The sequence below is a fragment of the Ornithorhynchus anatinus genome, chromosome 5 (genome assembly GCF_004115215.2).
Source record: "Ornithorhynchus anatinus isolate Pmale09 chromosome 5, mOrnAna1.pri.v4, whole genome shotgun sequence".
In the NCBI taxonomy this organism is placed as follows: domain Eukaryota; kingdom Metazoa; phylum Chordata; class Mammalia; order Monotremata; family Ornithorhynchidae; genus Ornithorhynchus; species Ornithorhynchus anatinus.
Window position 1 is genome coordinate 15044084 of NC_041732.1, and position 25922 is coordinate 15070005.

Here is a 25922-nt window from a genome sequence, read left to right on the forward strand (position 1 = left end):
TCCCAGGCCTGAGTTCTATCCATTCTGCATTGTACTAAGCACTTGGGAGAGTACAATAGAACAGTATAGAAGGCACATTTCCTGCCACAATGAGTTTTCAGTCTTGAGAGGGAGATAGACGTTAATAGAAGTTAAAAAAATTACAGATGAAGAGTCAGAGGACATGGGTTCCAATCTCCATGCTTGACCAGGAATTAACATCACAACAGAATTGAAGACTGTCAGTGAATTCTATCACCTGGGTTCTTTGGCCATTCACATGTAGATAGGCAAAGAGGTAAAATAAACCAAACCAAGAGGCTATGGAGTCCTGTGGAAGACTGAAAGTTAGTGTGGCATCAGTGCGGCATGAAGAAAAAAATGGAACGTCAATAGGGAAATGGAAGCATGGTTGTGGTTGTGAGGCTCAGACCTGTGATGGATTCTGTGTTCACCCTCTAGGAGAGTTCCACTAAGAAGCAGCATGGCCTAATGGATAGAGCAAGGGCCTGAGAGTCATAAGGATCTGGGTTCTAATCCCAGTTCCACCACATGTCTGATCCGGGACCCTGGGCAATTCACTTCACTTCTCTGGGCCTCAGTTCCCTCACCTGAAAAATGGGGATTAAGACCCTGAGCTCCCATGTGGGACAGGGGCTGTGCCCAACCTGATTATCTTCTATTGACCCCGGCGCTTAGAACAGTGCTTGGCACATAGTAAGCACTTTAAGTACCACAGTTATTATTATTAATGCCGGCTTTGCCGCTTATCAGTTATGTGATCTTGGGCAAGTCACTTAATTTTTCTGTGCCTCAGTTTTCTCATCTGCAAAATGGGGAATACATCACCACTGTATTATCTCCAAATTCAAAGTACAATGCTAGAGACTTTTGCCTGTATTTCATTTTATAAATAGTTACCTAACACAGTGCCAATTGTTAGGGATCAAAGATAAACGGAAACATTTTTGCCAAATCAAGTTTTCCAAACGTATGTAAAGTATCTGACTTACATAATACAGACACTCTCAGGGTCGCACCTGGAGAGCTTCCACTGTTCTACCAGTCTCGACTAAGGGAGGGAGAGTCAAGCAGAGGCCTACCCATTCCATTCCTAGATTGGGCAGTGGCTAGCGAGTAGCAGGCAATCTGCTACAAGTCAAAACTCACCCGTGCTGGGCAGCAGCGGCATGGGAGAAAGTCGAGGGCAGAGACTCATTTACTAAGCGGAAGGAGGAAATGGTAAACTACTTCGGTATTTTTATCAAGAAAACTCTATGGTCCACTACCAAAACGATTGCAGATGGAAGTGGGGCATTCTGGGAGAGATGTGTCCATGGCGTCACTATGGGTCGAACACAGCTTGACAGTATAAGACAACAGCAACTACAACATAGTTCATGATAATATATACAGGGCTTTTATTTTTCCAATACCTGTTCTCCATCCTACTTTGTTTGTGAGTCCCAAGTGGGACCTGATTATCCTGTATCTACCCCGGTGCTTAATACAGATCTTGGCATACGTAAATGTTTAACAATTATTATTATTATTGTATAATATATTGTTAGACTATTAATATACATTTTTTGAATGCTTGAAATAAATAACTGGGCACATATAAGTATATCCCTGAGTGGTGAGGAGGGTGATAGGGCAAATGGAAGAAACTTGAGGAGTGCAGCAGACAACTAAGAGAAACTGGAGATGAAGACACATCAGCTTAGCAGGCAACAGTCAGAAATGAGTTACTGTCTGGGAGCAGAGTATTTAAGAAGATCATGGCATCAAGAGGAAGAAACAGTGTGGCTTAGTGGATAGAGTGGAGAGAGCACGGACCTGGGAGTCAGAAGGACCTGGGTTCTATCCTGAGTCCACCACTAGTCTGCTGTGTGACCTTGGCAACTCACTTAGCTTCTCTAGGCCTCAGTTCCCTGATCTGTAAAATGGGGATAAAGAGCATGAGCCCCATGTGGGAGAGGGACTGTGTCCGATCTGATTACCTTGAATCTACCACAGTGATTAGAATACTGCTTGGCTCATAGTAAACAACTTAAGTATTATTATTATTGTCATTATTATTATTACTTTTTAAAATGATGCCTGGGTCCAGGAGTGGTGAAACCCAGCAGGGGTGATCTAAACATACATCTCACAGCCTAGAGAATCAGCATGGCTTAGTGGAGAGAGCACGAGCCTGGGAGTCAGAAGGTCATAGGTTATATCCCAGTTCTATCACTTCTCTTCTTTGTGACTTTGGGCAAGTCACTTCACTTCTCTGGGCCTCAGTCACCTCATCTGTCAAATGGGGATCAAGACTGTGAGCCCCACATGGGACGGGGACTGTGTCCAACACAATTTGCTTGTATCCACCCCAGCGCTTACTGCAGTGACTGGCACGTAGTAACTGCTTAACAAATACCATAATAATTATTATACATTAGAAGAATGGAAAATAGTGCAGGCAGAACACTGGCAGTCTGAATCTTCGGGGCTCTTCTGTTTGGGGCGGTGGATCAGATAGATCCTGAATTTGCATTCAAGGTTAAGATCGGCTTTTTGTGTGTTGGCAGTCAGCAGGGTTTGTTGCTGAACTTTGGCTTAAAAGAATTAGTATTAAAACGTTAAGCACGATGTCCAAGAAGGACTTCGCTTCTTTCTAGAACCTCTGGGTCTTTCGATTGCCCACAATTTTAGAACCCGGATGGATTTTAAAAAAGGCCAGAGGGGATTCAGTGACTGATCTGTTGCCAACAACCAGAGCAGAAAGGCTTGTTTCCTTAGGAAGGCAAATTCAATCATCAGGGTGGGAAAATTAAGCTGAAATGATAACTTCGCAGAGCCAAGATCAACAAAACCAATTCAGTATCAGAGTTCCCGGGGAACTTTATCTCCCCTCCATTAGAAACCCCCAAGCTGGACACTGACTCGCTTGTGTTCTTTGGGATCCTGCCGCTGGGCGGGGTGGAAGAAGGTGCAGATAAAGCAATCTGCCTTGTGCAGTTGGAACTCCAGAAGAGTCTGGGTGCTCACGGAAAAGCCTGAATTTTAGGGAAAGTACTACAAGGAGGGGTGACGTGCACCACTAACCTAGCAGTCTGTGTGAGTCTGTGCCGACCCTGACTTGGTGACTCGGACAGGACCGAAGAGTTGGTGGGGCCAGGGGGAGGAGGAGGCATGGACGAGGGGCCCAAGTAATGATAATAATAATTATTAGGTTATTTGTTAAGTGCTTACTATGTGCCAGACACTTTACTATACTAAGCACTGGGGTGGATACAAGCCAACCAGATTGGACACAACCTCTGTCTCACATGCGGCTCACCATCTTAATCCCCATTTCACAGTGAGACCAGAGAAGTTAAGTGACTTGCCCAAGGTCATACAACAACTCCCCCATCTCTCACCCCCAATGATCTGGCCACCTATTTCCTCACGAAAATCAATATAATCAGGTCTGAGCTCCCCAAAGTCACCCCTCCGCCTCTCCCCTCCCCCCCACCAACCCTCTCCCCTACTTTCCCATCCTTCCCTGCAGTAGCCTCAGAGGAGATCTCCTCCCTCCTTGCAAGTGCCACCCCCTCCACCTGCGCCTCAGACCCCATTCCCTCTCACCTTATTAAAACCATCACCCCTGCCGTCCTCCCTTCCTTAACTTCTATTTTTAACCACTCAATCTCCAATGACTCCTTCCCCTCTGCCTTCAAACATGCCCACATCTCCCCCATCCTAAAAAAACCCACTCTTGACCCCACTTCCCCCTCCAGTTATCGCCCTATCTCCCTACTACCCTTCCTTTCCAAAATCCTAGAACGAGTCGTCTACAATCGATGCTCAGAATTCCTTAACTCCCATTCTCTCCTAGACCCCCTCCAATCTAGCTTCCGTCCCCTCCACTCTACCGAGACTGCTCTCTCTAAGGTCACCCATGACCTCCTTCTTGCCAAATCCAATGGCTCCTACTCCATTCTAATCCTCCTTAACCTCTCTGCTGCCTTTGACACTGTCGACCATCCCCTCCTCCTCCATACCTTATCTCACCTGGGCTTCACGGACTCCGTCCTCTCCTGCTTCTCCTCTTACCTCTCTGGCCGGTCATTCTCGGTCTCCTTCGCTGGCACCTCCTCCCCCTCCCATCCTTTAGCTGTTGGAGTTCCTCAAGGGTCAGTTCTTGGCCCTCTTCTGTTCTCCATTTACACTCACTCCCTCGGTGAACTCATTCGCTCTCACGGCTTTGACTACCATCTCTACGCAGATGACACGCAGATCTACATCTCCGCCCCTGTCCTCTCCCCCTCCCTTCGGGCTCGCATCTCCTCCTGCCTCCAGGATGTCTCCACCTGGATGTCGGCCCGCCACCTAAAACTCAACATGAGCGAGACTGAGCTCCTCATCTTCCCTCCCAAACCCGGTCCTCTCCCAAACTTCCCTATCACCGTGGATGGCACGACCATCCTTCCCGTCTCTCAGGCCCGCAATCTCGGTGTCATCCTTGACTCGTCTCTCTCGTTCACCCCACGCATCCTATCCGTTACCGAGACCTGCCGGTTTCACCTTTACGATATTGCCAAGATCCGCCCTTTCTTCTCCACCCAAACAGCTACCTTACTGCTACGGGCTCTCGTTATATCCCGGCTAGACTACTGTCAGCCTTCTCTCTGACCGCCCTTCCTCCTCTCTCGCCCCGCTCCAGTCTATTCTTCACTCCGCTGCCTGGCTCATCTTCCTGCAGAAACGATCTGGGCATGTCACTCCCCTTCGTAAACAACTCCAGTGGTTGCGTATCAACCTCCGCTCCAAACAAAAACTCCTCACTCTAGGCTTCAAGGCTCTACATCACCTTGCCCCTTCCTACCTCTCCTCCCTTCTCTCTTTCTACCGCCCACCCCGCACGCTCCGCTCCTCCGCCGCCCACCTCCTCACCGTCCCTCGGTCTCGCCTATCCCGCCGTCGACCCCTGGGCCATGTCCTCCCGCGGTCCCGGAACGCCCTCCCTCCTCACCTTCGCCAAACTGATTCTCTTCCCCTCTTCAAAACCCTACTTAAAACTCACCTCCTCCAAGAGGCCTTCCCAGACTGAGCTCCTCTTCTCCCTCTACTCCCTCTACCATCCCCCCTTCACCTCTCTGCAGCTTAACCGTCTTTTCCCCCCATTTCCCTCTGCTCCTCCCCCTCTCCCTTCCCATCCCCTCAGCACTGGACTCGTCCGCTCAACTGTATATATTTTCATTACCCTATTTATTTTATTAATGAAATGTACATCGCCTCAATTCTATTTAGTTGCCATTGTTTTTACGAGATGTTCTTCCCCTTGACTCTATTTATTGCCATTGTTCTCGTCTGTCCGTCTCCCCCGATTAGACTGTAAGCCCGTCAAACGGCAGGGACTGTCTCTATCTGTTGCTGACTTGTTCATTCCAAGCGCTTAGTACAGTGCTCTTCACATAGTAAGCACTCAATAAATGCTAATGAATGAATGAATGAATGAATGAAAGACAAGTGGCAGAGCCGGGTTTAGAACCCACGACCTTTTGATTCCCAGGCCCGTGCTCTATCTATTAGACTATGCTTGGCTCTGCTTCCCACCATCTGAATTATGGGCCACAGTGGAGGTCATCTAGTTTGCTCCACTTCCACACCCCAGTCAGGGCAAAAGGATCCTAGGAAAGCAGCGTGGCATAGTGGATAGAGCTTGGGCCTGGGAGTCAGAAGGTCATGGGTTCTAGAAGCAGCATGGCTCAGTGGAGAGAACCCGGGCTTGGGAGTCAGAGGTCATGGGTTTGAATCCCGGCTCTGCCACTTGTCAGCTGTGTGACTGTGGGCAAGTCACTTAACTCCTCTGGGCCTCAGTTCCCTCATCTATAAAATGGGGATTAAGACTGTGATCCTCACGTGGGACAACCTGATTACCCTGTATCTACTCCAGTGCTTAGAACGGTGCTCTGCACATAGTAAGCGCTTAACAAATACCAAAATTATTAATTCCGCCTCTGCCACTTGTCTCCTGTGTGAATTTAACTTTCCTGTGCCTTAGTTACATCATCTGTAAAATGGGGATCAAGACTGTGAGCCTCACGTGGGACAGCAACTGGTCCAACCCAATTTGCTTGCATCCAACCCCATGCTTAGTACAGTGCCTGGCACATAGTGAGCACTTAACTAATACTGTAATTATAATTATTATTAATAATTCTATTATTATTAATATTACTTCTGGGTCAGCTACTCCCTAGGCCAGGAACAATGCAAGCTCATTATGGGCAGGGAATATGTCCGTTTATTGTTGTATTGTATTCTCCCAAGGGCTTAGTACAGTGCTTTTCACACAGTAAGTGCTCAATAAATATGATTGAATGAATGAATCCCCACTTTCCTTTGTTCAGGCAGAGAAGCAGTGCGGCCTAGTCAATAGAGAGGGTCTTAACAAATGCCATCATCATTATTATTATTATTATCATCAGAGTCAGAAGCCTCGGTTCTAATCCCCTGCTTTGCCACTGGCCAGCTGTGTGACTTTGGACAAGTCACTTGACTTTTCTGAGCTTCGGTTTCCTGATACCTTCTCTCCCTACTGCTCTCATCCCCGGGCCTGTCGCTCTCCGTCTTCCCCGGCCGCGGCTCACCTTTCCCCATTTCTCCTCAGGTGGTGAAACTGAAAGGCCAGGTCCTTTCCGTCATGTACCGTTTCCGCACCAAAAACCGTGAGTGGATGCTCATCCGGACCAGCAGCTTCACGTTCCAGAACCCGTACTCGGACGAGATCGAGTATATCATCTGCACCAACACCAATGTCAAGTAGGTGTTATCCATCCCGTCAGAGCGGTACCTCGCTCCAAACTTCCCGTTCTCCGGCTGGGATTCTGCGGCCCCACCTGTCCCTCAGCCGAACGTGTCTGCTAATTCTTAGAAGGATACTACTCAAAGAAGAAGCAGCGTGGCGTAGTGGGTAGAGCCCGGTCCTGGGAATCATAGGGTCATACGTTCTAATACCAGCTCTTCCACTTGTCTGCTGGGTGACCTTGGGCAAGTCATTTTACTTCTCTGGGCCTCAGTTACCTCATCTGAAAAATGAGGATTGAGACCCCGAGTCCCACATGGGACAGGGACTGTTCCAACTGATGTGTTTGTATCCACCTCAGTGCTTAATACAGGGCCTAGCACATGATAAGCGCTTAACAAGTACCACAATTATTATTATTACTTTCCCAAGCGTGTAGTCCCATGCTCTGTACGTAGTAAATGCTCAGTAAGTACCATTGATTGATCGATTGATTGATTGCTGCTGCCTCCATTCATTCATTCAGTAGTATTTATTGAGTGCTTACTATGTGCAGAGCACTGTACTAAGCGCTTGGAATGTACAATTCGACAACAGATAGAGACAATCCGTGCCCAATGATGGGCTCACAGTCTAATTGGGGGAGACAGACAGCAGAACAAAACAGAATGGAAGAAATATAAGACAACATTATCATGATAAATAGAATCAAGGGGATATACACCTCATTAACAAAATCAATAAGGTAATAAATAATATATACAAATGAGCACAGTCCTGAGAGGAGGGGAAGGAGGCAGGGGGAGGAGCAGAGGGTGGGGTGAGGGGTGGAGGGGAGGGGGAACCTCTCCCTCTGTGTGAGTGGCCTGCGATAGTGCCTTGTTATGGGAAAGACACCCGGAGGACTCTTGCCCATACAGTTATCGGGACTGCAAGCCTGGAGTTCTTCCCCTCGCGCCCCCTTCAAATGAATGAATGAAGGAATGAATGAACTCCATTTATTTATTTATTTACTTATTGAACACTTAGCATGTGCAGAGCACTGTACTAAGATCTTGGGAAAGCACAACACACCAGTAAACAGTGACATTCCCTGCCCCAAATGATCTTAGAGTCTAGAGAGAGTTCTGCCTCTGCCCAGCCCACCTAACAGGGTAATAATAATTATGGTACTTGTAAAGCACTTACTATGTGCCAAGCACTGTTCTAAGCACTGGGGTAGATACACTTTCTTCAGGGTGGACACAGTTCCTGTCCCACGTGGGCCTCACAGTCTTAATCTCCATTTTTCAGATGAGGTAACTGAGGCCCAGAGAACTAAAGTGAGTTGCCCAAGTTCCAACAGCAGACAAGTGGCAGAGCTGTGATTAGAATCCAGGTCCTTCTGACTCCCAGGCCCATGTTTTATCACAAGGCCCCGCTGCTCTCAGCAAGCAAGAAAAGGGTAGAAGAAAAGAGTCAGTCAGGACTCTCGCCTCCTGCCCAGCCAGCCAGAGTCATGTCTAGTATTCCTGTGTTACATTTCTGGATATTCTTTGCTGCTACTCTAGTCCCCACACCTGCCTTCCTCCTCTCAGTGCTGAGCTAGGGGTGGAGGTTGCTGGGAAGAGAGGATAATATCAGGAGCATCTGATCCTCAAGCAATAAATCAGTGCCATTTATTGAGTGCCAGCTGTATGCACAGCACTGTGCTAAGCGCTTGGGAAAATGCAATAGAGTAGACCCAGTTCCCACTTTCTCTAATTTGAGCTGGCGTTGCCATGCTTCCTTCTCTCTCCTGACCTTGCCAGCTGCCACACCAGTTCTGCCTTGGTGTAGAAGTGTGGGTCTTTACCCTTGCCTAGTTTACTTTTTTTTTCTTATGGTATTTGTTAAGCTCTTAATATGTGCCAGGCACTGTACTAAGCCCTGGGGTAGTTGCAAGTTCATTCATACATTCAATCCAATTTATTGAGCACTTACTGTGTGCAGAGCTCTGTACTGAGCTCTTGGAAAGTCCAATTCAACAATAGAGACAGTCCCTGCCCACAATGGGTTTACAGTCTAGAAAAATAATGATGGTATTTGTTAAGCACTTACTATGTGCCAAGCACTGTTCTTAAGCTCTGGGGTAGATAGAGATAATCAGGTTTTCCCAAGTGGGGCTTACCGTCTAAATCCCCATTTTACAGATGAGGTAACTGAGGGACAGAGAAGTTAAGCGGCTTGCCCAAAGTCACACAGCAGACAAGTGGCTGAGGCGGGATTAGATCCCACATCCTCTGACTCCCCAGCCCGTGGCCTTCCCATTTGGCCACAGGTTGGACACAGTCCAAGACCCACATGGGGCTCACAGTAGTAGTCCCCATTTTCCAGATGAGGGAATTGAGGTTCAGAGAAGCTAAGTGACTTGCCCAAGGTCACACAGCAGACAAGTGGCAGAGCCAGGATTAGAACTCAGGTCCTCCTTACTTCCAGGCCTTGCTTTATCCTGTGTGCCATGCCGCTTCTCATACTTTAATACATTTCCCTATCTTCTCACTCCCCACAACCTTCCCTCCCAGGCAGGTCTCACAGTTCTCACTCCCAGCTATGTGGCCTAGTGGTAAGAGCTTGGGCCAGGGAGTCTGCCACTTGCCTGCCATGTGACCTTGGGCAGGCCACTTTACTTTTCAGTGTCCTCATCTAGAAAATGGAGATTCAATGCATGTTATCCCTCCTCCTTGTCCTGTGGGCCCTGTGTGGGACACCGATAATGTTTGACCTGATTACTGTGTATCTACCGTGGCGTTTAGTACAGTGCTTGGCATACAGAAAGTGTTTAACAAATACCACAGTCAGTATCATTTTATTTTTCAGTTTCCCATGGTTTCCCTCTCCCTTTTCACTCTCCTTACCCCTTCTCCACTGCCCATCTCCACTTACTTTGTGCCAGGCACTGTACTAAACACTGGGGTAGATACAAGCTAATCGGGTTGGACACGGTCTCTGTCCCACATGGGGCTCACAGTCTTAAGCCCTTTGTCCAGTTGAGGTGACTGAGGCCCAGAGAAGTGAAGTGGCATGCCCTAGGTCACACAGCAGACAAGAGGTGGAGATAGGATTAGAACCCAGGTTCTTCTGACTCCTTGGTACGTGCTCTATTCACTAAGCCACGCTGCTTCTCAACTTCCCTCCCTTCTCTTCCCTTCCCTTTTTCCACTCTACTGTCTCTGTTCCAGTCTCTCCACTCCCTCCCCCTCTATTCCTCTCTGCTGTTTTCCCAAGCCAGCATCTTTACCCATTGAAAAAAAACCTTCCCCTATCATCTTGTTCCTTGTCCCTGTGCCCCATACAGGGTGGGAGGATTCATTGTTCCTCACGCCCAAGGCAGCGGGCAGGGCTTGGGAGACCTCCCCCTCACCCACCCCAAGCAGGGCCTGGGTCTTCTTTCATGTTCTGGGAACTGGGTACAGTGGCAGGTCAGTTGAAGGGAAACAGCCTCCCCAGTACACTTAGCCAAGTCACAGGCAGAGCTGGGACTTAAGGCCAGGGCTCCCGTTTCCAGGGCAAGGTTCCTCATGCCTCACAGCCGCTGCCGGAGAGTCAAAATATCCTTCTCCATGGGATAGAGATAAGGTGGGCTATGTCGGGGCCGACTTCCCCCTCCGCCCTCCACTCCCGGGAGTCATGGGAAGACACTCCTCAGGGTTGGCTTCCCCCTTCTCCCTCTCCACCCGGGAATCATGAGAAACTCCTCAGGGTCAGCTTCCCCCTCCGCCCTGCCTGCTTAGGATTCATGGGAAGATACTGCTCAGGGTCAGTTTCCCCTTTCACCCTCCCCGCCCGGGAATCATGGGAAGACACTCCTCAGGTCAGTCCCTGATTGGCGCCAGCCAGAAGGTGGACCCTGGCCGAAGGCCTCAAGGTTTTCCAATCTTGCAGTCAAGGGCAGAGGGAGGCACCGGAGAAGCAGCGTGATCTAGAGAAGCAGCGTGGCTGAGTGGAAAGAACCCGGGCTTGGGAGTCAGAGGTCATGGGTTCGAATCCCAGCCCCGCCACTTGCCAGCCGTGTGACTTTGGGCAAGTCACTTAACTTCTCTGTGCCTCAGTTACCTCATCTGTCAAATGGGGATTAAAAACTGTGAGCCCCACGTGGGACAACCTGATCACCTTGTATTCCCCCAGCACTTAGAACGGTGCTTTGCACATAGTAAGTGCTTAACAAATACCACGATTATTATTATTAGTGGACAGAGCACAGGCCTGGGAATCAGAAGGACCTGGATTCTAATCCTGACTCTGCCACTTGTCTGCTGTGTGACACTGGGCAAGTCACTTCACTTCTCTGGCCTCATTTACTTCATCTGCAAAATGAGGATTAAGACTGTGAAGTGGAGTAGGGACCGTGTCGAAACTGATTAACTTGTGTCCAGGCGCTTAGTACCGTGCTCTGCACACAGTAAGCGTTCAATAAATACGATTGAATGAAAGTCTACCCCAGCACTTAGTATTTTGCCTGGCCCATAGTAAACACTTAACAAATGCCATAAAAAAAGCTTTTAAAAGTCTTGTGACTGGCAGATCTCTTGACTCTCAGCTCTCTGCTGGGCTCCAGAAATTCAATTCTCAAGGGAATCCTTCCCTCAGGGAAGCAGTATATCCTAGTTGGATAGAGCACAGGCCTGAGAGTCAGAAGGACCTGGGATGTGGGCTCCACCACTTGTCTACTGTGTGACCTTGGGCAAGTCACTTTACTTCTCTATGCCTCAGTTCCCTCATCTGTAAAATTGGGGTTAAGGCACTAATCCCTGTTTGGGCAAGAACTGTGTCCATCTTGATTATCTTCTATCTACCCCAGTGCTTAGAACAGCGCCTGGCACATAGTAAGCACTTAATAAATACCACAATTATTATTAATTATAGAGCATGGGTCTGGGAGCCAGAAGGACCTGGGTTTTAGTCCTGGCTCCACCGCTTGTCTGTTGTGTGAACTTGGCCAAGTCACTTCACTTCTTTGGGCCTCAGTTTCCTCATCTGTAAAATGGAGATTAAAACTGTGAGCCCCATGTGGGACAGGGACTGTGTCCAACCCAATTTGCTTACATAGTAACAATAATTACTTTATGGCATTTGTTAAGTACTTATTATGTGTCAAGCACTGTTCTAAACGCTGGGGTAGATACAAGGTAATCAGGTTGTCCTACCTGGGGCTCACAGTCTTAATCTTGATGAGGTAACTGAGGCACAAAGCAGGTAAGTGGCTTGCCCAAGGTCACACAGCAGACAAGTGGTGGAGCCAGGATTAGAACCCACATCCTCTGCCTCCCAAGCCTTCTTTCCACTAAGCCAAGCTGCTTCTCATCCACCCCAGTGTTTAGTTCAGTGCCTGGCACATAGTAAGCGCTTACCAAGTATCACAGTTATTATTACTCAAGGTAGATCCTAGAGGTTTTTAACCCCAAAATGTATTTGGTAAACCAGGCCCCGAATGGCACATACTGAGAGAGGGGTTGGTCAAGGGCTTGGAGGCTCGGACTGAAAGGTTAACAATGGCTTCCTGTTGTGGAAACCACCTCCTCTCCTCGGAGGGCATTCCAGGCGAGCCCTCCTCACTGACTGGTTACCCCTTTGGACTGTGAGTGCATCCAACAATCCATCCAGGGAGACCTGGGCCCCTCACAAAAGCCAACTTCTTCCCCTGATAGCCTTGTCTCCTTCCCGGCTTATCTCCTGTGAGTTCTCCTGGGGCCATTCAACATTGTCTAGTGGCTAGGGAATGTGTCTGTTTTATTGTTGTGTTATCCTCTCTCAAGTGCTTAGTACAGTGCTCTGAATACAGTAAATGCTCAATAAATATGACTGATTGATACAGGCTGTGCTTGTGCTGTTGGATGTCACTGGAACCAGACTGGTAGGTCAGCAACCCTAATGATCCCTCAGGGAAATCTAGCTGTGGATTTTCCATTGTGGCTATTCCATCCTCCCCTCATCCCCCTGTTCCCCCGACCTCCACACCCTCCCCAATCTCTGTGGCCATTTTAGAATGGCCCCTCAGTCACTCCATCAGTGGTATTTATTGAGCACTTAAAGCAGGGCCTAGTGTATAGAGCTCAGGCCTGGGAGTCAGAAGGTCATGGGTTTTAATCCCTGCTCCACTACTTGTCTGCTCTGTGGTCTTGGGCAAGTCACCTCATTTTTCTGTGCCCTAGGTACCTCCTCTGTAAAATGGGGTTTGAGGCTGTGAGCCCCACGTAGGAAAGGGACTGTGTCCAACCCAATTTGCTTCTATCCACCCCAGTGCTTAATAAGAATAATAATAATTATGGTATTTATTAAGCCCTTACTATGTGCCCACCACTGTACTAAGCCTCCGGCCTGGCACGCCCTCCCTCCTCAAGTAATAATAATAATGATGGTGTTTGTTAAGTGCTTACTATGGGTCAAACACTGTTCTAAGTGCTGGCATAGATACAAGGTTATCAGGTTGTCCCACATGGGGCTCACGTATTAATCCCCATTTTACAGATGTGGTCACTGAGGCACAGAGAAGTTAAGTGACTTGTCTAAAGTCACACGGCTGACAAGTGGCAGAGCTGGGATTAGAACCCACCATCTCTGACTCCCAAGCCCTTGCTCTTTCCACTAAGCAATGCTACTTCTCAAATCCGACAATTACTCTCCCCTTTGAATTACTCTTCAAAGCATTATGAAGGCACATTTCCTCCAAGAGTCATTCCCTGACTAAGCCCCACTTTTTCTCAACTCCCACTCCCCTCTGTGTCCACCCTGACTTGCTCCCTTTGCTCTTCACCTCTCCCCCTGCCCCCGCAGTCCCACAGCACAGATAGGTAGATAGATAGATAGATAGATAGATAGATAGATAGATAGATAGATAGATAGATAGATAGATAGATAGATAGATCTGTAATTTTATTTATTTGTATTGAAGTCTGCCTTCTCCCGCTCCCCAGACTATGAGCTCATTTGGGCGGGGAATGTCACTGTTTATTGTTGAATTGTACTTTCCCAAGCGCTTAGTACAGTGCTCTGCCTACAGTAAGTGCTTTAACAAATGAATGAATGAATGCATGAATGGCCTATGATCCTCACACATTTCCCCCTGACTCCTAAGGGCCTGCCCTCCTTTGATCTTCTCAGATCTTCCCCACCTGAAGGAGCAACTATGAAAAACTTGAGGGTCTTTGTCTGGGGCAAATCCCTGCCTTGTTCACCTGAGCCTGCCCAGAGGGGATGGAGCCAGGTGGCTCACCCTGGGTGGTCCTCCACTTGGATCCAGGCAGCCAGCAATAAATCTCCTCTTAGGTAGAAGGGAGAGAGAAGTTGTTTCCCATAGGATAATCAAGCCAAGGATGAGATGGAAGAAGAGCTAGATTGAAACTGGGAGGAACTAAGAGAACCTCAGTAGTGAGTCCAGTGGAATTAGGTTTAATCAACCAATCAGTCGAATTTATTGAGACCTTACTGTGTGGTAAGCACTTGGAAGAGTACTGTATAACCAAGTTGGTAGACGTGATCCCTGCCCACCTTGAGTTAACAGTCCAGAGGGGGAGACAGGTATTAATAGAAATAAATTTCGGATATGGATGTAAGTGCTATGGGGCTGACGGAAGGGGTGAATAAACAGAGCAAATCCAACTCTAAGGGCAACACAGCAGGGAGTTAGTACAGTGCTCTGCACACAGTAAGCGCTCAATAAATACGACTGAATGAATGAATAGGTGGTTCTGAGCCGTAATCTTGGAGACAGAGGCAGTAGGTGTTTTGCAATGCTGACGAAACAAGGCAGGCGTGGTTGTTGAAGTGAAATGAGATCCGAAGTACCACAAAGTCTTGGCTGGGCATTTCCTGTTTTCTTTTACGTGGTTCCTTCTATTGCATCTCAGCTTTTTAGAATTGCTTCATCCCGGCCTGTTCGCAGGATGCAGTTTGGAGGTTGGCCCGTAGAGGACGGTGATGCTTATGGATGGATTTGATTATGTTGTTTTTGAGCCGGCGGGACTGAGTTTTCCAAAAGCCAGGCTAAGGTGGAAAGAAAATCAATTCAGAGGTTCACAGATTTCCATGAAGAGAATTGATCACCGTCACTCACTTTTAGTCTTGATTGAGAAACTTCCTGGGACAATCAAGTGTACAGTGCTTAGTGTTTGGATTAAGCCACTGGTACCATGCTCTGTATGTAGTAAACGCTCAATAAATACGATTGAAAGGAGCATTTTCTTCTCCGTCTGCTTTTCCGCTTTTATTGGTGCTGGTTGAACTCCAGAAAACGCAGTTTTGACTTCCACATTCGTTGACCCCGTGTATTTTTTTTTAACCATTGCACCACTGGAAAATCTACCTAGGTAATAATATCTAAGTAAAAACTAACTAGATAATAATAATAATAATTGTTCTTATGAGAAGCAGTGTGGCCTAGTGGATAGAGCACGGGTCTGGGAGTCAGAAGGACCTGGGTTTTAATCCTGCCTCCACCCTTTGTCTGCTATGTGACCTTGGGCGAGTCATTTCACTCCTCTGTGCCTCAGTTACTACTTCTGTAAAATGGGGATTAAAACTGTGAGCCCTCTGTGCTAAAGGGACTGTACTCAACCTGAATACCTTATATCTAGCCTAGTGCTTAGAGTAGTGCTTGCTATATAGTAAGCGCTTAACAAATACCATTATTATTATTACTCTTACTATTATTATTATCATTATTGTGGGGTTGATGACTGAGTGACTTAGTGCTCAGCTTCTTGAGGCAGCTAGTTACTTCTGAATACTGGCCATTTGAGAAGAAGTGGCCTAGTGGTTGGCTCACAGGTCTGGGAATCAGAAGGACCTGGGTTCTAATTCCAGCTCTGCCTCTTGTTTGCTGCTGTGTGACTTTGGACTATTCACTTAACTTCACTGGACCTCAGTTACCTCATCTGTAAAATGGGGATTAAGACTGTAAATTCCGTATGGGACATGGACTGTGTCCAGTCTGATTATCTTGTATCTACCCCAGTGCTTAGTACAGTGCCTGGCATATAGTAAGTGCTTAACACATACCAAAAAAAATCTTGCAAGCAATCAATCGATCAATTAACAATATTTATTAAGCACTTACTTTGTGCAGAGCTCTGTTCTAACTACTTGGAAGAGTACAATACAGTTGGTGGGCCTGATTCCTGCTTTCAAGGAGCTTAAAGTTTAACTGGGAAGACAGACATTAGAATAAATTCCAGGTACAGGGATATGTACATAAGTGCTGTGGGAGTAGGGGTGAAGGGGCGTAATAATAATAATGATGATGGTATTTGTTAAGCGCATACTATACGCCAAGCACTGTTCTAAGCTCTGGGATAGATATAAGGTTATCAGGTTGTCCCATGTGGAGCTCACAGTCTTAATCCCCATTTTACAGATGAGGTAACTGAGGCACAGAGAAGTTAAGTTGACTTGCCCAAAGTCACACAGCTGACAAGTGGCAGAGCCAGGATTAGAACTCATGACCTCTGACTCCCAAGCCCCTGCTCTTTCCATACTCCCAAACCCATGCTCTTTCCAATAAGCCACGCTGCTTCTCCAGGTGTAATCCGGGGGTGTTGAGGAGATAGAATCCACATGATTTAGCGACTGAATATGCGGGTTGAAGGAGAGAGCTGAATCAAGGAGAATGCCAAGATTGCAGGGCTTGTGAGAAGGGAAGGATGGTAGTGTTGACTACAGCTTTAACTCTGCCCTCTCCTCTGCCCAGCAAAGTTATTTCTCCATCCATATTGACACCCATGGCCGTCGCACTCACCAGTTGTTCCAGACATTAAAACTCCCTCCTCAGGCCCCCTGCTCCCTCACCTTTAACCCCCAATGACCTGGCCACCTACTTTATTAAGAAAACTGACACTACCAGGAGGGAGCTCCCTTAAATCTCCCCTGCCCCTCCTCAATCCCTCCCTCCCTGCCCACTCCCTCTTCAACTGTCCCATCTTTCCAAGCAGTATCTCTAGAGGAAATCTTCTGCCTCCCCTCATCCTTCACACCTTATCAAAACACTTGCCTACTCCATTCTTCCTTCCCTAACCACCATTTTCAACTATTTACTCTCCCATGGCTTCATCCCTACTGCTTTCAAACATGCCCAAGTCTCCCCACCCTAAAAAAACCCTCCTTTGACCCCACGGCTCTCTCCAGTTATTGCCCCATCTTCCATCTTCCTTGCTCAAGGAGTTTCTCTCCAAACTCCTTGAGCAAGTTGCCTACACCCACTGTCTCAAATTCCTCTCCTCCAATTCTCTCCTCGACCCCTTTCAATCTGTCTTACATCCCTTTCGTTCCACAGAAACCATCCTCTCAGAGGTCACCAATGATGTTCTTGCCAAATCCAGCAGCTCTTACTCCATCCTAATCCTCCTCGACCTCTCAGCTGCTTTTGACACTGTGGACCATGCCCTTACCTTGGAAATGTTATTGGACCCTGACTTCACTGACTCTGTCCTCTCCTGGTTCTCCTCTTATCTCTGGCCGTTCATTCTCAGTCTCCTTCGTGGGCTCCTCCTCTGCCTCCCATCCCCTAACTTTGGGGGTCCCTCAAGGTTCATTTCTCGGGCCCCTTCGATTCTCCATCTACACTTACTCCCTTGGAGAACTCATTCGCTCCCATGCCTTCAACTACCACCTCTATGCTGATGATACCCTAATCTACATTTCCAGCCCCAATCTCTCTTCCTCTCTGAAGTCTTACATTTCTTCCTGCCTTCAAGACATCTCTACTTGGATGTCCTCCCATTACCTCGAGCTTAACATGTCCAAAACAGAACTCCTCATCTTCCCACCCAAAACCTGTCCACCCCGGGACTTTCCCATCACTGTAGACAACTCCACTGTCCTTCCTGTCTCACTAGCCCATAATCTTGGTGTAATTCTTGACTCCTCTCTCTCATTCAACCCACATACTCAATCCTTCTAAATCCTGTCAGTCCCACCTTCACAACATCATTAAAATCTGTCTTTTTCTCTCCATCCAAACTGCTACCACATTAATACAATCGCTCATCCTATCCTGCCTGGATTGTTCATTCATTCATTCATTCATTCATTCATTCACTCAATTGTATTTATTGAACGCTTACTGTGTGCAGAGCATTGTACTAAGTGCTTGGAAAGTACAATTTGGCAACAGAGACAATCCCTACAACAATGGGTTCACAGTCTAGAAAAGGGGAGACAGACAACAAAACAAGTAGACAGGCATCAATAGCATCGATATAAATAAATAGAATTATAGATATTTACATATCATTAAAAAAATAAACAGAATAATAATGTACTTATATATACAAGTGCTTTGGAATGGGGAAGGGAGTAGAGCAAAGGGAGGGAGTATGGGCAATGGGGAGGGAAGGAGGAGCAGAGGATAAAGGGGTTCACTCTGGGAAGGCCTCCTAGAGGAGGTGAGCTTTCAGTAGGGCTTTGAAGGGGGGAAGTGTGCTAGTTTGGTGGTAGTGAGGAGGGAGGATATTCCAGGCCAGAGGCAGGACGTGGGCTAGGGGTCAACGGCAGGACAGGCAAGAACAAGGCTCAGTGAGGAGGTTAGTGGCAGAGGATCGGAGTGTGTGGGCTGGGCTGTAGAAGGAGAGAAGGGAGGTGAGGTAGGAGGGGACCAGGTGATGGAGAGCTTTGAAGCCAATAGTGAGGAGTTTTTGCTTCATACAAAGGATAATAGGCAACCACTGGAGATTATTGAGGAAGCCCCCTGACATGCCCAGAGCATTTCTGTAGAAGGATAATCCGGGCAGCAGAGTGAAGTATAGAGTGAAATGGGGTGAGACTGAAGTGGGGTGAATACTGCCTCCTTGCTGACCTCCCAGACTTGTGTCTCTCCCCACTCCAGTCCATGCTTTCACTCTGCTGCCTGGATCATTTTTCTACAGAGATGTTCAGGACATGTTTACCCACTCCTCACAGAAGTCCAGTGGTTGCCCATACACCTCCACATCAAACAAAAACTCCTCACCATTGGCTTCAAAGCAGTCAGTCGCTTTGCCCCTTCCTACCTCATCTCACTACTCTCCTATTACAACCCAGCCTGCACACTTCACTCCTATGGTGCCAACCTTCTCACTGTGACTTGATCTGTTCTGTCTCACTGCCGACCCCTCGCCCACATCCTGCCACTGGCCTGCAATGCCCTCCCTCCTCAAATATGACAGTTACTCTCCCTCGCTTCAAAGCCTTATTGAAGGCACATCTCCTCCGAGAGACCTTTCCTCTTTGCCCATTCTTCAGCTCCCTTCTGCGTCACCCTGACTTCCTCCCTTTATTCATCGCCCTCCTTCCCCCCGCCAGGCCCACAACACTTATGTACATATCTGCAATTTATTTAGTTATATTAATGTCTTTCCCTCCCTCTCTAGACTGTAAGCTGATTATAGGCAGGGAATGTGAATGTGTCTGTTTATTCTTGCATTGTACTCTCCCAAGTGCTTAGTACAATATTCTGCACACAGCACTGAATAAATATGATTAAATGAATGAATGAAACCCAAGGCCCCCCTAGACTGTAAAGTTCCCCTCTAGGCTACAAACTCTTTGGAGACAGGGATCATGCCTACCAATTATATTGTCTCAAACTCTCCCAAGTGCCCAATTCAGTCTTGGCACACAGTAATCGCTCAGTAAATACTGTTGATTGGTGAAATAACTCCATAGGTTCTTCTGAAGCATGAATGAAAAACTGGGCCGGTGAGAAAAATCCAAGAAGGAACCTCCCTTCATCCCACTGGGGAATCTAACCTTCTCAGTCAATTGTATTTTTTAAAAGCTTACTATTTGCACAGCACTGAACCAAGCATTTGGGAGAGTACAGTTTCACCATTAACAAATACGTTCCCTGCCCACAGTGAGCTTTCAGTTCTAAAGATGGGGTGGGACACCCAGAAATCACATAGAATGAGGACCAGAGAGGCCAGGCAAACAGCGATCAGCCAGAAATGTGGACTTAGAGATGGATCTTTCTTGGGAAGAAAGAAAACTTTGGGTTTTTGTTTTTTTGTGTGGTATTTGTTAAGCACCTAAGCTCTGGGGTAGATACAAGCTAATCAGATTGGACACAGTCCCACATTGGTCTCACAGTCTTAATAAACATAAAACTTGAGGAATTCGCAGGAAATTTGATCCAGGGAATCAGAAAGAGGGGACTGACAGTCACCACAGCCCTGGGCCCTTGGGACGGAGCTAGTCTTTGTGTCTCCCTTAACTGTCGTCATTTTCTTTCCCCTGTAGGCAACTCCAACAGCAACAAGCAGAGCTGGAAGTCCACCAGAGAGATGGACTGTCTTCATATGACTTGTCTCAGGTGAAATTTCCGGGTAACGGCGTACCCTGGGATTCAGCTTTCCCGACAAAAGGCCTGATGTTTCACGGGGTTAGGAGCAAGACGGGGGCGGAGGCGGGAGGGGGCCGGGGGCCATGGAGCCGTCTGTGACCCGCAGGTGTACAGTGGCTGGTTGTTTTTCACATTTCCCCAGGTCCCTGTCCCAAACATCCCAGCCGGCGTCCACGAGCCTGGGAAGCCGGTGGAAAAGGCGGATACTATCTTCTCCCAGGAGAGGGACCCTCGGTTTGCTGAGATGTTCGCAGGAATCACGGCCTGTAAGTGGTCCGCTGGGTGTTCTGATTCCTTCCTGGGGCTTCCCGCCAGACTGGTTAGGACAGACGGGTTCTGGGGCTGGACAAGAGGTGCCCCAGGGGATCTTCCAGCTCTGGGAGTCTCTGAGCCCATCTCATGACCACGAGCCGAGCGGAGGTGGCCGGTGATAGAATACAGGCCTGGAAGTCAGAAGATTGTGGGTTCTAATCCCAACTCCACCACTTGCCTGCTATATAACCTTGGGCAATTCGCTTCACTTCTCTGTGCCTCAGTTTCCTCATCTGTAAAATGGGGATGAAGACTGTGAGCCCCACATGGGACAGGGACTGTATCCAAACCAATTTGCTCATATCTACCCTAGGGTTTAGTACAGAGCCTGGCACATAGTAAGTGCTTAACAAATGCGCAATTATTATTATTATGTGGCATCTGCATCTCTCCTTGGGATGACCTCCCTCTCATTTCCAGGCAACAGTATCCTTGGCATTCCCCACAGCCTACATTCTCACTGACCCAGAGGGAATGCAGGGTCACCCGTGAGTGGAGGGCAGCGTGACCCATCCTAGCCCCCTTTCCCTTGCTGCCCAGCTCCTTGGGAGGGGTCAACTCAAGGCAGAAGCTAGGATTGCTGAGTCAAGGCCTCTCTGCCATTTGCCTGCTCGAGGCAGGTGACAGAGCCAGCCAAGCTTATGGCCTAAGGAGACTCTTTTTCAGCTTGCTGCCTCCTAACATACCTCACTGATCTACTTCAACCCAGCCCATAAACTTCCCGCCACTAATGCCAACTTACTCTACTTCGATCTCATCTGTCTGACTGCCATCCCCTTTCCCAAGGCCTCCCTCTAGCCTGGAACTCCTTCCCACTTCAGATCTGTCAGTTTTGCTGTCCACCCATTCTCCCAGTGGTCTTTGGGAGTCCACCTCCCATTTTGGATTAACCCTTCAGAAACGAATTAATTATTATTATGGTAGTATTTGTTAAATGCTTACTATGTGCCAAGCACTGTTCTAAGCACTGGGGTAGATATAAAGCTATTAGGTTGTCCCCCTTGGGGCTCACAATCTTCCTCCCCATTTGATAGCTGCGGTAACTGAGACCCAGAGAAGTGAAATGACTTGTCCAAAGTCACACGGCTGACAAGTGGCAGAGCTGGGATTAGAACCCACGACCTCCGACTCCCAAGTCCGGGCTCTTGCCATTAAGCCGGGCTGTTCTCACTAAGCCACGTTGCTTCTCACCTTGATGGTCTCAACTAAGACCATCCCACCTCGTCTTCCTATCCCTCCGCCAACCTACACTGTGTCTCCCCCATGAATAAAGCCTGCCCCAGCCCTGCCGAGGCAGGAGTGGAGTGGGGGAACCTCCTCCTGTTGGATTGGGCCTGGCCCCTTCTGCATGGGTCCTGTGGGGTCGCTCTCTGGTCACCAGAGCGAGCAGGCTCCGTCACTTGTCTGCTGAGTGACCCTGGACAAGTCATTTCACTTCTCTGTGCCTCAGTGACCTCATCTGAAAAAAGAGGATTGAGAATGTGAACCTCACGTGGGATAGAGACTATATCCTAACTGATTTGCTTCCCTCCAGACTTTAAACTCATTGTGGGCGGGGAATGTGTCTGCTCATTGTTCTACTGTACTCTCCCAACCGTCTAGTACAGGGCTATTCACACAGTAAGCGCTCAATAAATACTGTTGAATAAATGAATGAATTAATGAATGAAAGGAAACTGATGACCCTGTCCTGCGGTTTGCTTTTCCCAGCGGACAAGAAAATGATGGCCTCAGCCTCGGCCACCGGAAACCAGCAGCTGTATTCCCAAGGAAGCCCCTTCCAGCCTGGACCGTCAGGAAAGGCATTCAGGTACTGACTGGGCTGGGTGGTGACAAGGGGAAGGCTGGGAGAGGTGACTGGTAGGTGGACATTCTGACCCTGGGCAGGCTCCACCCTCTCCTGTAGAGGCACTGCCCACAACCCCGTTTCCCAGCCGGCACCAGGGGCTAAGAGAGGAAAGCAGTCAGTCAGTCAGTAATTGTGTTTATTGAGCATTCACTGTGTGAAGAGGACTGTACTAAGCACTTGGGAGAGTACAATAAAACAATAAGCTTAGAGTCTAGAGCTTAGGACGGGCCGAGCGGGCTATGGGGCAGGAAGCAGAAGTGGGTGGTGCAGGCTGGTAGTCTGGGGACGTTTTTTGTGATTTAGAGGAGAATCCAGCAGAGGAATGTTACCAGGCCACATTATTCACCCACTCCTCAGTCCTTCAAGCGGCCAATGGAAGGTCCTGTTTGGGGGTAGAGGACAGAGGGCGGAGCACCTCCACCCCCAAAGCCCCAGTCCCCCTCTCCTCTGCCTTGGGAAGCGGCAATCCATCAATCAGTGGTATTTATTGAGGGCATACTATGTGCAGAGCTCTATGCAAAGCACTTGGGAGAGTACAATACAACAGAATGAGCAGATTCGTTAGATTCCTGCCCATGAGAAGCAGCATGGCGTAGTGGATAGAGCCCGGGCCTGGGAATCAGCAGGTCATGGGTTCTAATTTTGGCTCTTCCACCTGTCCGCTGTGTGACCTAGGATAAGTCACTTCACCTCTCTGTGCCCTGGTTCCCTCATCCAGAAAATGGGAATTGAGCCTGTGAGCCCATGTGGGTCAAGGGACTGTGTCCAACCCTATTAGCTTGTATCTGGAGCCCGGATAGCTCAGTTGGTGGAGCATCAGACTTTTAATCTGAGGGTCTAGGGTTCAAGTCCCTGTTTGGGCGGCCACTTACTTTGTTAGAGAAGCAGCGTGGCTCAGTGGAAAGAGCCCAGGCTTGGGAGTCAGAGGTCATGGGTTCGAATCCTGGCTCCGCCACTTGTCCGCTGGGTGACTGTGGGCAAATCACTTCACTTCTCTGGGCCTCACTTACCTCATCTGTAAAATGGGGTTGAAGACTGTGAGCCTCACGTGGGACAACCTGATGACCCTGTATCTACCCCAGTGCTTAGAAAAGTGCTCTGCACATAATAAGCGCTTAACAAATACCAACATTATCCACCCCATCACTTAGTACAGTGCCAGGCACATAGTAAGTGCTTAATACCATAATTTTTTTTTATTAATATTATTATTAAATCTCCCCCTGCCTTCTGCCATAAGCCAATCTTGCTACCATTGTGGGCACTGACACCCCATCTGCCTCCCCTTTGTAGTGGGGAGGGGGTGAGAGTGGAGTGGGAGGATAGGGAGGTCCCCGCTACTCACCTGTGATTATTCCCAGAGTTTTAAAAACTTTTCCCGTATTGGTCTTCAGTCAGTCAATCAATAGTATTTAATGAGTGCTTACTAGGTGCAGAGCACTGTTCTAAGCGCTTGGGAGAATCCAATACAACTGAATTAGCAGACACATTCCCTGGCCATCATGCGTTTACCAGTCTAGAAGGGGAGACAGACATTAATATGAAAGGGGTTAAAAGAATCAAAGGACAGGGAATGGGTCTCTTATGTTGTTGTGCCGTACTCTCCCAAGGCCTTAGCACAGAGAAGCAGCATGGCCTAGGGGCTAGAGTAATGGCTTGGGAGTCAGAAGGACCTGGCTTCTAATCCCAGCCCCACCACTTCTCTGTGCCTCAGTTACCTCATCTGTATGATAGGGATTAAGACTTGTGAGTCCCATGTGGGCCAGGGACTGTGTCCAACCTGATGACCTTGTATCTACCCCAGCACTTAGAACAGTGCTTGGCACAGAGTAAGGGCTCAACAAATGCCATAATCATTATTATCATTATTATTATTATTACAGCCCTGCCTACAGCAAGCGCTCAGTAAATATGATCGATTGATCAAAGTTTTCTGCAGAATTAACCAAATAGATTGAAGAGTGTCCTTTACTTAGCTTAAATAATCCGGAGTTTTGGGAAGTGACCAGGAGAAAGAGCACATCTAAGAGGAAACAGGCAAGGCAGTCCCTTTCAGAGGATAGGGTGCATTTGCTGGGGAAGAGCTAGGCCGGAGCAGAGGCCTGGAGGCCCCGAGGGTTTTGGCTGAATTTGGATTTTCCCTTCCAGCTCTTCGGTGGTGCACGTGCCTGGAGTGAATGACATTCAGGCCTCCTCTTCGACAGGCCAGAGCTTGCCCCAGATCTCCCGCCAGCTGAATCAGAGCCAAGTCGCCTGGACAGGAAGTCGCCCGCCATTTCCGGGACAGGTAGGTGTGACCTTGGGCAAGTTGCTTCACTTCCCTCGGCCTCAGTTACCTCATGTGTAAAATGGGGATCGAGACTGTGAACCTCATGTGGGACAGGGACTGTGTCTAACCTGATAACCTTGTAACTGTTGCAGTACTTAGAACAGTGCTTGTCACGTCGTAACAATTAGGTATGGGATGGAGAAAACATCACCGAACAGCTGGCTCTCAGGACCGCCCTCCCAGAGGGAGACAGGCACCTTCCCTTTTCCCACCCAAGGCTGTCTCCGCCAGCACCTCTGGGGGAGATAAGCACCTTCCCGAAGCACTGCGGTGTAGTGGATAGAGCACGGGATTGGGAGTCAGGAAGACCTGCGTTCTAATCCATGCTCTGCTATATGTCTGATCTGTGACCATCGTCAAGTCACTTCACTTCTCAGGTCCCTCATCAGTAAAATGGGGATGAAGACCGGGAGCCCCATGTGGGACAGAAACTGTGTCCAACCTGATTAGCTTCTATTCATCCCAGCACTTAGAACAGTGCTTGGCACATAGTAAGCACTTAACAAATTTCATAATTATTATTATTCACACCTAGTGCTGCCTCTTCCAGCACCTTTTCTTTTCCCACCCAACACTCTCTCTCCTAGGCTGTCTCTCAGCCATACCTGAGAGTTAGTGTCCTCCTGACTTCTGCTTCCTACACCCTCAAGGGAAATTCCCCTACCTCACATTTGTGGAGTGGCAGGGGTTACAGGCAGTGAGCATCCAGCAAAGAGAAGTAGCTGCTTCTCCGGTATTGACCCGACAGACCTCTTCCTTGGAATGGGCTGGTGGGGAGGAAGGGAGGGCTGGTGGGAAGGGAGGGCATCTCACTCTGGAATGGGGAACTTCCTCCTCCCATATATGCAGCCTGGTCTGCAGTGGCCGTTCCAAAAGAATGTGTCTGTTTATTGTTATAATGTCCTTTCCCAAGCGCTTAGTACAGAGCTCTGCACCCAGTAAGTGCTCAATTTTATTAATTGTATGTACATCGCCTTGATTCTATTTATTTGCTATTGTTTAAATGAGATGTTCATCCCCTTGATTCTATTTATTGCTATTGTTCTTGTCTGTTCGTCTCCCCCGATTAGACTATAAGCCCGTCAAAGGGCAGAGACTGTCTCTATCTGTTACCGATTTGTACATTCCAAGCGCTTAGTACAGTGCTTGGCACATAGTAAGCCCTCATTAAATACTATTGAATGAATGAATTGAATGAATGCTCAATAAATCCAATTGCATGAATGAGTGAATGAATGGAATTTTTCCTGTGTTAAATGATTCCGGGGTTGGGAGGGAGGAGAAGAGATCGTGGGTGACGGAGAGGTCGAAGGTCTCGGCTTCACCTGGGTCACCCTTGCACATT

At 48.2% G+C, this 25922-nt stretch overlaps 1 protein-coding gene and 1 non-coding gene across 4 annotated transcripts in view; both read left to right on the plus strand.

Moving 5' to 3' along the window:
• The window catches only part of ARNT2 (aryl hydrocarbon receptor nuclear translocator 2), a 222506-nt gene that overhangs the window by 188854 nt on the left and 7730 nt on the right, over nt 1-25922 (plus strand). For all 3 annotated transcript variants that reach the window (XM_039912280.1, XM_029066286.2, XM_039912281.1), the window contains 5 exons: nt 6623-6774; nt 19985-20057; nt 20230-20353; nt 22110-22209; nt 24397-24535. In XM_039912280.1, coding sequence (XP_039768214.1) covers nt 6623-6774; nt 19985-20057; nt 20230-20353; nt 22110-22209; nt 24397-24535 — 588 coding nt within the window. The remainder of the gene's footprint in view (nt 1-6622; nt 6775-19984; nt 20058-20229; nt 20354-22109; nt 22210-24396; nt 24536-25922) is intronic.
• Nucleotides 23039-23111, plus strand: TRNAK-UUU. Its single transcript has one exon. It is a non-coding gene; the product is annotated as a tRNA-Lys (tRNA).